The following is a 12,263-nucleotide window of genomic DNA, read 5'->3' as shown; positions in this document are numbered from 1 at the left end:
GAATATGACCCATCGTATATAAAACGTTTGAACAGTTTCATGTGTCCCATGACCATTTCCTGACATGCCAAGCACGTCTTGGGTAGTTTAGAAACTATGTGATATTATAAATACTTATCCACGTGATTGGTTACTCATTAATAGACGTGGTTTGGCAGAGTTTCCATCGATAGCACGGCCTTACGCTACAGTGAAGCATCTTCCCTCACGGGCGAAGCGATGATTAACAAGTCATTGAGAATGACATAGTCCCTGCTATAATTGGGTTTTAAGGAATTATCACTACTCTGATCATGCAACAACATTTGTGAACCTAAAACAGACTTAGATATGTTGTGTGTGCTTGTTGGACATGGAATATGCCTCCAACAATAAAGGATTGGTTGGGTATGGGGGATCATATCACGATGAAAATGGAGTCTGAGTTATGGCTTTGGACATGGAAAATTCACAAACAAAATGGCTGCCAGGCAGCCATATTGGATCGTATCACGACGAAAATGGATATGCACATGTATGTCATAGAACACTGTCCTAATACCAACTTTAAATGAGATCTGTTCAAGCATGTCTGAGTTATGGCTTTGGACATGAAAATTCGCAAACAAAATGGCTGCCAGGCAGCCATATTGGATCGTATCACAACGAAAATGGATATGCACATGTATGTCATAGAACACTGTCCTAATACCAACTTTGAATGAGATCTGTTTAAGCATGTCTGAGTTATGGCTTTGGACATGGAAAATTCACAAACAAAATGGCTGGCAGGCAGCCATATTGGATCATATCACGACGAAAATGGATATACACATGTATGTCATAGAACACTGTCCTAATACCAACTTTGAATGAGATCTGTTCAAGCATGTCTGAGTTATGGCTTTGGACATGAAAATTCACAAACAAAATGGCTACCAGGCAGCCATATTGGATCGTATCACAATGAAAATGGATATGCACATGTATGTCATAGAACACTGTCCTAATACCAACTTTGAATGAGATCTGTTAAAGCATGTCTGAGTTATGGCTCTAGACAGGGAAAATTCGCAAACAAAATGGTTGCTAGGCAGCCATATTGGATCGTATCATAAAACAAATTGACGTGCATATGTATGCCATAGTATGTTGCCCCTGTACTAAGTTTGAAAAAAATCGGTCCAGGCATCTCCAAGAAACAGCTGCGGACAGACGGACGGACGGACGGACGAATGGACGGACAGACTTCGTCCGCGGGGACTAAATAGACCACATCGGTGGACAGTAATCTATGCTGAAGCCTTCACGTTGATAAATTCATACTGCCACGTCACCATTTCATTCTCACTAAAACTGAAACTTATTTTGAGCTTCGTTACGGGATCGAACGCATTACGTGAATTTACAGTGAACATGGTTCACACGTAAGGCGTCGTTCAAGAATAAACGATTACAACGTAGCGACACAAAATTTATATCAAACTTTAACAACTGTGTCTCTGTCAAATTGAAGTTCACGCTGTAGTTCATACTTCATCATTCATGTCATGGAACTTAGTTTATGCATTGCGGTTTTGTACCATAGTGTAGTTTTATGTACTCCGTATAGTCCGACTCCAAGAACCGTCCTAACATTTATATAGCTCTGGATTTATACGCTACAGGGTTTCGACACGTCTTCTCCCACTCTGCTATATATTCATCCGGAGTTCGTTCTCGAAGCACATATTTTTAGAGAGTGATTACCATAGAAAATCGAAAGTTGAGAAAGATGAAGTTAAACCTCTGTATAGCGTATTCTTGCATATAAATGTTTTCTTTTTGGAAGTACAAACTATGTACTTGTATACGGTGTGTGGGAGAATGACACTGATGTGTTCATGTACATGTATTTACATTTGTAACGTATTTAGTGTACATCTAAAAGACATGTAGTGACTGTGTGCATGCAAATTTGGAAAAGACGCACTGTAATAGGATTTTGACGCTATTTTTGGCAGGAACGCGTCCCAGGGACGCATCAGGAAAAAAGCTACCGCGACCTCTGCTGTTGACTATGCTCGTCATAGGCTTAGTGCTAACAATGTCCCTCCATGACGTAACAAAATCCAGTGGTCTAGGTGGGACCGGAAATACCCGTAAATTCGAAGGGAACTGACTGAAAAAAGAGCATTTTAAGGTGTTTGCAGATGCTTTTTTAAAGTTTTAAAACCAGTATACATTTCACAAACGTCGTCTAGCAAAATAGCGTTAGTGAATGTGAGCATTTTGAATCACCTTTAATTATTTTCTTTGCCTCCAATAAACATGACATCTTACATCATTACGTTACTACATGTAATAGTTGATTATAATATTGAATGGACAACACTTTATTGTTTGATTTGGTTTTTAATAATTGTTTTCTATGTTAGGTAAATTGCAATTTTTGATTGTTTTACATTTTGCTAAATGTCGTTGGTCAAAAATATTTTTTCTTCAAATTGTTTGAAATTGTTTAAAATATATTATATTTGATGATTTATTAAGATTACATTTTCAATATCGTTGGTGAAATTCTCCAAATTGATTAATTTGTATTATGTTGATCTGGCCTTCCTAACATTTATTTTGACTTACTGCATTCATCATTATTTTATTTTGTCATGTATTAATTTTAAGCAATTATCTTATTCAATTTAATAACACACTAAATTGTCCTTTTCTCTTTATTCATACATTTTGACTATTTGTATTGTAATAACTATTTTATATCCTGTTATGTGGTTTAAATATATACTTTCTTTTATTTTTGCATAGCTATGTCTGTACTGAGATGAGAACCTGTGTTATCAAACAATGTTGCCAAATATACAATGTATGAAACTACATCAATTACAATCATTTAGGTCTCAGTGGTGGTACAATGTAGCTTTCAGAAAGTAGTCTGATACAATCTTTAGTTAACATCCCTTGACTAGTATTCAACACAAAACAATCTTATCTATAGGTTAGATCAAATTTCAATGTATTATGTAGGATAAAAAAAAAACTAAATTGTTGTAGTGTGAGGGTAAGGTTTTCAACCATTTTAGTTGTACGAGATCAATTTTACTTTGAATAGAATCTGTTCAGTACCCCAAAATACATGTAGAAATATTATTTTTAACTATCAAATCACAGAAATGGAAGAATTTCCATTTTAGTAAATGTATGGATCAAAAATACATCAAAGTGTTCATAAAAGATATTAATTTTTTCCATGCTATAACATAATACATGTACATACCACTAGCTTTGTATTCGTAGCCCATTGTACATGCACTACTACTATTGTGAAATTCTTTGCTGTCTGAAAGAATTTTTCAATTTTGGGCAAATTAAGTTAGAAAGTGGCAAGGTGGAGATGGGGGTTGGAGATTTCTGAGGTTTAACTTTACCAGGACTAATAGGGAATTAAAACACTGTCAATATTACAATTACTCTGCCAATGCAGGGGTCATGGAGCCCTGATATTCAAGAATAGAGGACAGACAGCCGTTACAGACCCATTCCCCCCCCCCTATTTCATGAAAATGGAACAGTTCCATCGCCAAATGTTCAGTTCTCTTCAAAGATGAAATATACATGTTTATATATGGATAAATAAGGTCAAATACCTATAAGAACAACGGGTTTAGTACAGCATGTTGAGATGTTCACCTATACCTAATGCCTATACATGCTTGAAAGGAAATAGATGTGAGGTCAAGGGTCATTACCCAAAGTTCATGACCTTATACACAGAGATAAGGGTAGCATTGGAATACAAAATGTATGTGTCATATATCAAATCGAAACACATCATACAAGCTTTCACAAAATAATGAAAACTGAAAATCAAAAATTTTGTCCATAAGGTCCCTTTTCGCTTGCGGTGGCCCACATAAAGAATACACCATACATGTAAATTAAATACCCCTAAGAACACTCCCACCAAATCACATCACCCCCCCCCCCCCCATCTGCTCAGTAATTTTATTTTAGTAAAAGTTTTAGTAAAGTTTTGTACATACAAGTATACATGTACACAGACACATCGGTGGTAAGATCATTTTGATTTGAACAATTTTCTAACTGGACAATCAAGATGGTATCCATCAAATATCATTTTTAAGTTGTTTACACACACACACATATATTCACACACACACCCACACATCCACACACAGACACTTTGCCATGCCTATACATGTAGCACTAGTGAAGAACTTCAGTTGTGCTAAAAATACTTTCCAATCTTTATTAGTCTTGATTAACATTACACTATCTACATGTACATCTAACTTGCCAAATCGTCAACAACAAAGTCTACATAATATTTAAAAAAAATAGGTTTTCACTTACCCATTGTATGCAGCTTTAATGGGTACATCATGGTCTTCCTCTCCCATGGTACTTGGCATTGAAACTTCCACTTTGTTATTATCTGAAGATTGTAAGAATTTCATACAACAGAATAAACACTTCATAAAATTAGGACATATTCTCATGGTGGTGATTGAGATGTCCTAGACAGGCAATAAACATATACTTACATGTATGTACACTTGAGATGTCCTAGACAGGCAAGAAACATATACTTATGTACACATGAGATGTCCTAGACAGGCAAGAAACATATACTTATGTACACATGAGATGTCCTAGACACGCAAGAAAAATACACTTATGATGTACACATGAGATGCCCTAGACAGGCAAGAAACATACACTTATGTACATTTAAGATGTCCTAGACAGGCAAGAAACATATACTTATGTACATGTACACATGACATGTCCTAGACAGGCAAGAAACATACACTTATGTACACTTGAGATGTCCTAGACAGGCAAGAAACATACACTTATGTACACTTAAGATGTCCTAGATAGGTAAGAAACATAAACTTATGTACACTTGAGATGTCCTAGACAGGCAAGAAACATACACTTACATGCATGTACACTTGAGATGTCCTAGACAGGCATGAAACATACACTTATGTACACTTGAGATGTCCTAAACAGGCAAGAAACATACACTTACATGCATGTACACTTGAGTGTTACAAAAGTAACTAAGAACATGAACATGTGTGTTGAAAATAAAGTAAGGGATTAACTTTGCAAATTACTGGAAACCTGGAAATTCTCACTCAAGACTTATTTTCACTTATTCCACTGAAAACAAAAATACCGCCAATGGTATTGTTGCACAACTGTACATTTTTTTAAAAAAATGTTTATCCATATGCTAGTCCATGCTAACAATAGGTGTTCATTTGCTGAATAACTATCCAGTTGCCTATCCTATGTTTTGGAATTATAGATTTTGACCAAAAAGACACAATTTTAAGTTTTAGCCCTAATGCATATCACTGATGAGATCATCATATCAAGAATACATCTTAAAACTAAACACCTCCAAGAATATACCCATCAAATTCCAGGGCCAATCTGCTAAGCTGTTTTGGAGCTTAAGTATTTTTTACCAAAAATCACATTTTTTGACCAAAACGCACATCTCTGTGATGTGATCATTGTTATTTGAACAATTTCCCATCTACACACCCTAAGTAGTATCACCACCAAATACATGTACTAAGGCAATCACTGTTGGTTTTGGACTTTATGTCATTTAGTTTACATACACGCACACACACACACACACGCACGCACACACGCACGCACGTACACACACACAAACACACACACACACGCATGTGCACACACACATGCACACACATGCACACACACACACACACACACACACACACACACACACACACACACACACACACACACACACACACACACACACACACACACACACACCCCAGGGGTCGAAATAATGAAAAAATTTTGCTTGTCCAATGGGCAAGTAGAAAACAAAAAGTACTTGCCCAAATCAAAAAGTGCTTGCCCATTCCAAATACTGGGGTATTTTTGTGTGGCTTACAAATGCACTGTTGTGATTGATTGGTCTTTCTTTTGTTTATTATCAAAAAATGTCACTTTGAAAGTTTCTGTGGGTACTGAAAAGTTCTCTCCACAATAAACAGGTGTCCTAAATAATATTAATTTTCATGGCCTAATTAATATTCTTACTATTGCATAGCATACAATTTTTTGTTCACTTGTAAAAAGTAGTTGTTAAAATAATGTTTTCAGCACTTTCATAAGCTATCAATATAAAAATTAACATTTATTTCAACACTGATCTTTCTAAGTATTTCCTTTTCCATGATGTCAATATATTTTCTTTCCTTCCTCATCCACACCAACTATTTTTCTCCCAGTATGATTTGTTTATATTTTCCTAGTAGTATTTTCAAATAAAATGACTTGTAAAATTTGCAGTTGATTCAAACACCCAAAACCTGAAAAATCATGCTGTAATTTACTATTGATGAACAATATTCAATGAGTCACTGGTCATTCCAGGTATGTTTTCTTGATAGAGTAAACAAAGTACGTCAAGGACAGCTGGTCCAGATTGTTTTGAAAAGTGATCAGTCAAGAAAGAGGGCTTCTCAATATTGATACAATGTTATCATTTTCCAGACATGCAAAAACATATCCCTGATCAATAATCATAAGAAATTCTCCTTGCCCCTTGGGACAAGTACTTTTCAAAACAACTTGCCCAAGCCTTGAAATCACTTGCCTGGGGCAAGTAAAAGGCCATTATTTTGACTCCTGCACACACACACACACACACACATTTCACTATGCCCATAGCACTATAGAGTCTCAGTTGAGTTGTGCTAAAAATTAGTCTTTGAGAACTTTAAAAATCGCAAAATTTTCTAGTAACGAAAAACTAGGTTTACTTTACATTACATTACTTTATATTATCTTTTCACTAAACTTTGCCACACTGTATAAAATTGTATAATCAATCAATACTTTAGCTGTCAATCAAATATTGTTGCCTAAATGCTTTGCAGAATACTGGACAAATGAAAGCTTCAAGTTCACTGGGCCGCAGTGACAATTTAGTAATAAATAAAAAAATAATATTGTAACGTTATATTTACATTGGTGTACATGTAGTGAGCAAAGCCAAGCTCTAAACTGTTACAAATTAAAGTTTAAATGGGAAATGTTGCACATTTAGTTGTGGGTGTAAAACTTCAACCTTTACACAGAACAACCAATAGTGATACTCCTCTAAAGTCCTCCCAACATTTTTCATTATTAAATAATAGTAATATTGTAATAATAATAATAATAATCTTTATTTATACTGGATAGTTCTTTAAGCATACAAACACTTGTCTCCCAAGAAGTCCAGTGAGTGCCATCCCTCATGGGTTCAGTCTTAATGCAGGAGGAAACCGGAGTACCCGGGGAAAACCTGCGTTGTTCGGTAGAGTCAAACTGAACGACACTCTTCTTACTTACAGCGTGGTAAATTTAATCGAACCCCGACCGCAGTGGTAAGAGGCAAGTGGTTTAACCACTTGGCCACCGACAACAATCCGTGACAAATTTAGTCCACGTCAGTCGAAACGATGATATTCCATATGTCACGTACTTGGAGACCCATATGGCTTCTTGCCTAGAGTTTCCAATAATCACACACAAAAAGGGGCCCGTCCTCAAGAGTGTGATATGAAAAGCAGAGAAGTGACATGTAAAATGCCGTACTTTTTACTTATATTAAAAGTAAATTATCAAACTGAACTCGCATTAGTCTGCACACCGTTTCAGAATGACGAATGGCGTCCACCCCTGTTAAACCTGGCATACCCTATATTTCAAAAGCGAAGAGATGGCTACCTATGCTCTCGCGATATGAAAAGTTCATAATGCATCAGTCAAAAAGGGGCCCGCCCTCTAGAGTCTCAGGTAGACGTAGCTAGCGTGAGTGACAGACAGAAATAGGCTCGTGAGCCAATCAGAAGTTAGTAAATCGACGTCATACACCAAACTTTTAGCGCATTATAAGTCATGCCGGTCGGTTGTGGGAAACAAACAAACAAACAACTGTTTTACCACAACAACAAAACACTCGAATGGAGGATATGGGGAAAAACAGACTGAAATATTTAACAATTTTTGCTACACTGTGTCACATCAATGACCTTACGTACGATCTAAAAATTGGTATACACCTCATATTTAGTCCATGCAGACTGACACTGTCGACAACAGCCATAAAGAGAGGGGAGAAACGGTGGGTTTGGAGTGGGAGCTAAAAAATATTTTGACACATACTGTAATAATAATGACAACACATTTTGAGTAGCTACATCCTAAAATTGATTGTATGTTTAATTGCTTATCTCCCCCATTGTAGATCACAATCAACAAACTACGGAATTAGCACAGGGGGATACTGCATTATATAGATAATCCAAAATCACCTGAGATGTGCATGCCATAGTCTACATATGTGATAAAATTACCAGATATTAGTAACTAGCAAATGCAGGTTTTCCAGACAATTTGAATTATTTTCATTTCTTTAATCCATATAATTGGCGGGGTAATTATAACAATAACTGGGGTTAGTGAAATTGCATGTTTTCCCGCCAATTCGAACTACTTGTAGCTTGGAATTATTATTTCTTTTTATAGATTTTACTTTATTCATGTTTTTGGCGGGATAATTTTTCTGGCGGTATCTCGGCGTCGCCAATAAATAAGGTGCGTGAAACTGCACGTTTTCCCGCCTACTTAAACTACTTTCGAATTATTTTATTTGACTGAAAGACACAACATTAGGCTTCGTTACAGATAACATCAAAGGTTGTCTGAAAAGCCACAGTCACCAGTTTATGTTATTAAAGGCATTTTGCAACATCGTTCGAAATTTGGAGACCTGCGACATCAACATGCATGAGTGTTGACGTGCTTGCCGTCGCCTCATGTATATCATGTACATGCATGTAATCTAGAGGGCGGGCCCCTTTTTGACTGATGCATTATGAACTTTTCATATCGCGAGAGCATAGGTAGCCATCTAGCATCTCCTCACTTTTGAAATATAGGGTATGCCAGGTTTAACAGGGGTGGACGCGATTCGTCATTCTGAAACGGTGTGCAGACTAATGAGAGTTCGATTTGATGATTCACTTTTAAAATAAGTAAAAAGTACGGCATTTTACATGTCACTTCTCTGCTTTTCATATCACACTCTTGAGGACGGGCCCCTTTTTGCGTGTGATTATTGGAAACTCTATAAGCAAGAAGCCATATAGGGGTCTCCAAGTACGTGACATATGGAATATCATCGATTCGACTGACGTGGACTAAATTTGTCACGGATTGACAACCCAACTTCAACTATAAAACTAGTGAGTGGTCATGTGCATCACAAATGTGACAACTGTAGTCTGTATAGATGTGAGATTATGAGGCCTGACGGGTCCGCATTAATCACACTCACGGTGCCGGTTACGGAAGGGGGCCGCTTTTGAAGTGGTCCGCTTTCTTCAGTATTCCAAGTGGGTGTGGAAAACTTTTTGTACATGTTTCCTGTCGTCTCCACGTTGAAATGTGTAGTCGGCTGCCTTGTGTTTGTTTACATGTGTGTACTATTGTCCCGTTTTACAGGAAGTGAGAATGGCTATGCCTAGAGCGAAAATTGGCCACAGTCAAGTGTAAGACACGGAAGGACGTGGGAGATGGGACGTGGGTCATTTTCACATGTTAAAGAGGTAGATTATCACAGAAGTCGAACCTTCTGATTATTCGTGAGTAATACATTACATTACATACGCCCATGGCCACACATTATGATTTAAGTCAGGTGCTCAATGACTAGTATTAGTAATCTGTCAAGGTAGTAAAAGTTGGCATTTAGTTTTCCGTCAATCAACTGCTTACATGTGTACTTTCACTACATCAGGACTTTCCTCGGATTGAAAATAAACCCGACAAACACTCTCATCATGATTATGTCCATAAAGTCGCTACTAATGTACTTCACATACATGATACACAAAATAATATAATGTGACGTACCTTCACAGGTTTTTACGGAAAACGTTGATCCGAGGGTTGTTTGAATGGGGCGTGGTTTCTCTTGTTATCAGGGCAGCAAATGTCCAACGTGTGTGATTTCGCTAGATTATAACTTATCGCAAGTGGTCAATGGATATGATAGCAGGGAAGAAAGCTGTGTTAGGATATTACAGCTCAAATTAGTCGACAAGCTTTCAAACCACATCGCAAGTCGCCATATTGGGCGGTGATGTACGTCCAATCAAAACAAAGTATTTATTTCTCTTCCTGTTCAACGCGCGAGGCGCTATACACATGATACACCAGGAGAAGGCGGGGGGGGGGGGTTAAGGGACCGGTCAGTTTCTTCGGCCGGGGGGGCGGTGGATTTGTGGAGGGAGGGGGGGTCACTATGTTTTTAAATTGGCAGTGGGGGTCATGCTGTTTTGAAAATTGTGGATGGGGGTCACTGTGTTGGGGGGGGGGGCCGGTGGATTCTTAAATCAGGCCGACAAAAAGTCACTGACCCCCCCCCTAGCTGTAAAACCAAAAACAGGCTGACCCTCCCCAATCACTTAATTCTAAAACATGATGACACCCCCCCCCCCTCTCCCCCATATATAATATTCACATGACAGGTATGTTTGATCATGACTCAGTGTGGACTGCTTGAAAATTCAAATGAAATTTTGTAGATGTGTTTCATAGGGTAATGGCAAGAACCTCAGACCACTAACGAAGTAGTCTGAGCAACAACTGATTAGGTTTTGGTACACATGCCATGAATATTAATGAGTAATTTACGTAATTAATGGTTTTCGGTAATTAGGCTATATCTGAAGAGTGGACGCTTCAAATTCATTATAACTTGGTACATACATTTGCGATACCAAAGCGCAACTGTTCTGAAAATATTATCGATTTAGCATTTAGTTTTAATAATTTATTAGCATATTTCGGTAATTAAACGAGGTGGCCACACAAACAAAAGTTGTTGTTTCTGGTTTCATAGTACTTTATACTACTACATACTGATTCGCACTGGCTGAAACAATTATCAATTTTGACCACTTTAGTTAGAAGTGGGGGGGGGGGGGGAGTTCTGAGGACTAAGTAAAAGAATTTAGTTTTTCATCCTACATTGAGCTATTGATTTCGCCCCTTACCATGTCTGTTTCCTGACAAATGTCAAAATAGACTGCTGGAAACGAGGTTGATTTTTTGGAGTTTCACTCTCTGACATTTATTGCAACTTAGTTGCTGTCTTCAAATGTTAAGCCAGGGTACAATAGAGATGTATTAGGGAGCCTTCAGTATTTACAGGGGGGGAGGAATCCGGGGGTGGGTCACATTTTACAAACCTGTTCTTGGGGGAGGGTCATATTTTGCATTACAATATTGGGGGGGGGGTACACATTTTACAAGCCGTAGTTTTGTGAACAAATTGAAGATTCAATTATTGTAAATTTGTTTTGTGTGTTTTGATGTAAAAGTGAGATGAGCACTCATACATTTATTTTTACGAGTACTTTACATGCCAAAATACAAAAATAACTAGATTTAAACTGAATGCATTCCATAAGGGTAGTCTTGCAATATATCATGCAATAAATTTAGCTCTACATCTGTGATTTTTTCAAGTCCCAGTGAAAGTTAGTCGTCAAAGCTTGCCATCCTCAACTGCACTCGGCTTTCGTGATCCCCTACATACCTGGGATATGTACACCCGTTTCCATGGCAAATAATAAACGAAATTCAAACCCGCATAACATTGCTATTACACATCAGAAAGTTTACACACTTCATGGTATGTATTGTAACAGTTGAACAACTTTAATACAATGAAGTGATAAGGTATTATTGCCCTACTTCGTCCCTGGGTAAAGTGTATACATTCTTTTTTCGATCGAGATTGACAGACGCACCATCTGCTCCAAATCGTATACATGCGTGAAAGGTGTGAAGTGAGCAGACAATCATGCTGTATATTTTTGCAATAAAGCTTACAAATGATGTGTGTTTTTGGTGCTCACCTCCTTGGTTTGATGTAATAATCTTCAGATTCAACGAAAATACCAATACAAACACTTGAAACCCCTGAAACCAGAGTCTTTCTCAGAGTAGAACGACAGCGTGTATCCATTCCGTAGCTTCCTGGTTTACCTTACATCGACATTGGTGGCACACTTTCGAAACAAAGCGCATGTGCGACCAGACGATCGATCAATTTAATTACGCAAATTGATCATTAATATTCTTGGGATTTTTATCAAAACAGTTCTTGCCATTACTCAACAGAACAGTTGTGCCAAATTTCGTTTGAA

General features: G+C 37.5%; 1 protein-coding gene across 1 annotated transcript in view; it reads right to left on the bottom strand.

Moving 5' to 3' along the window:
• Positions 1 to 10,173, bottom strand: part of LOC144451138 (protein kinase C iota type-like) — a 92,356-nt gene extending 82,183 nt beyond the window's left edge. The window contains exons 1-2 of the mRNA XM_078141915.1: positions 9,961 to 10,173; positions 4,348 to 4,429 (exon numbers count right to left, since the gene is read on the bottom strand). Of these exons, the coding sequence (XP_077998041.1) occupies positions 4,348 to 4,406 (59 nt within the window). The 5' untranslated portion in view covers positions 4,407 to 4,429; positions 9,961 to 10,173. The remainder of the gene's footprint in view (positions 1 to 4,347; positions 4,430 to 9,960) is intronic.
• Between the last annotated feature and the right edge of the window lie 2,090 nt (positions 10,174 to 12,263).

This window comes from Glandiceps talaboti, chromosome 21, assembly GCF_964340395.1.
Source record: "Glandiceps talaboti chromosome 21, keGlaTala1.1, whole genome shotgun sequence".
Lineage (NCBI taxonomy): Eukaryota > Metazoa > Hemichordata > Enteropneusta > Spengelidae > Glandiceps > Glandiceps talaboti.
Note: the sequence above shows the minus strand (reverse complement) of the source record. Positions and strands in the feature narration are given on the sequence as shown.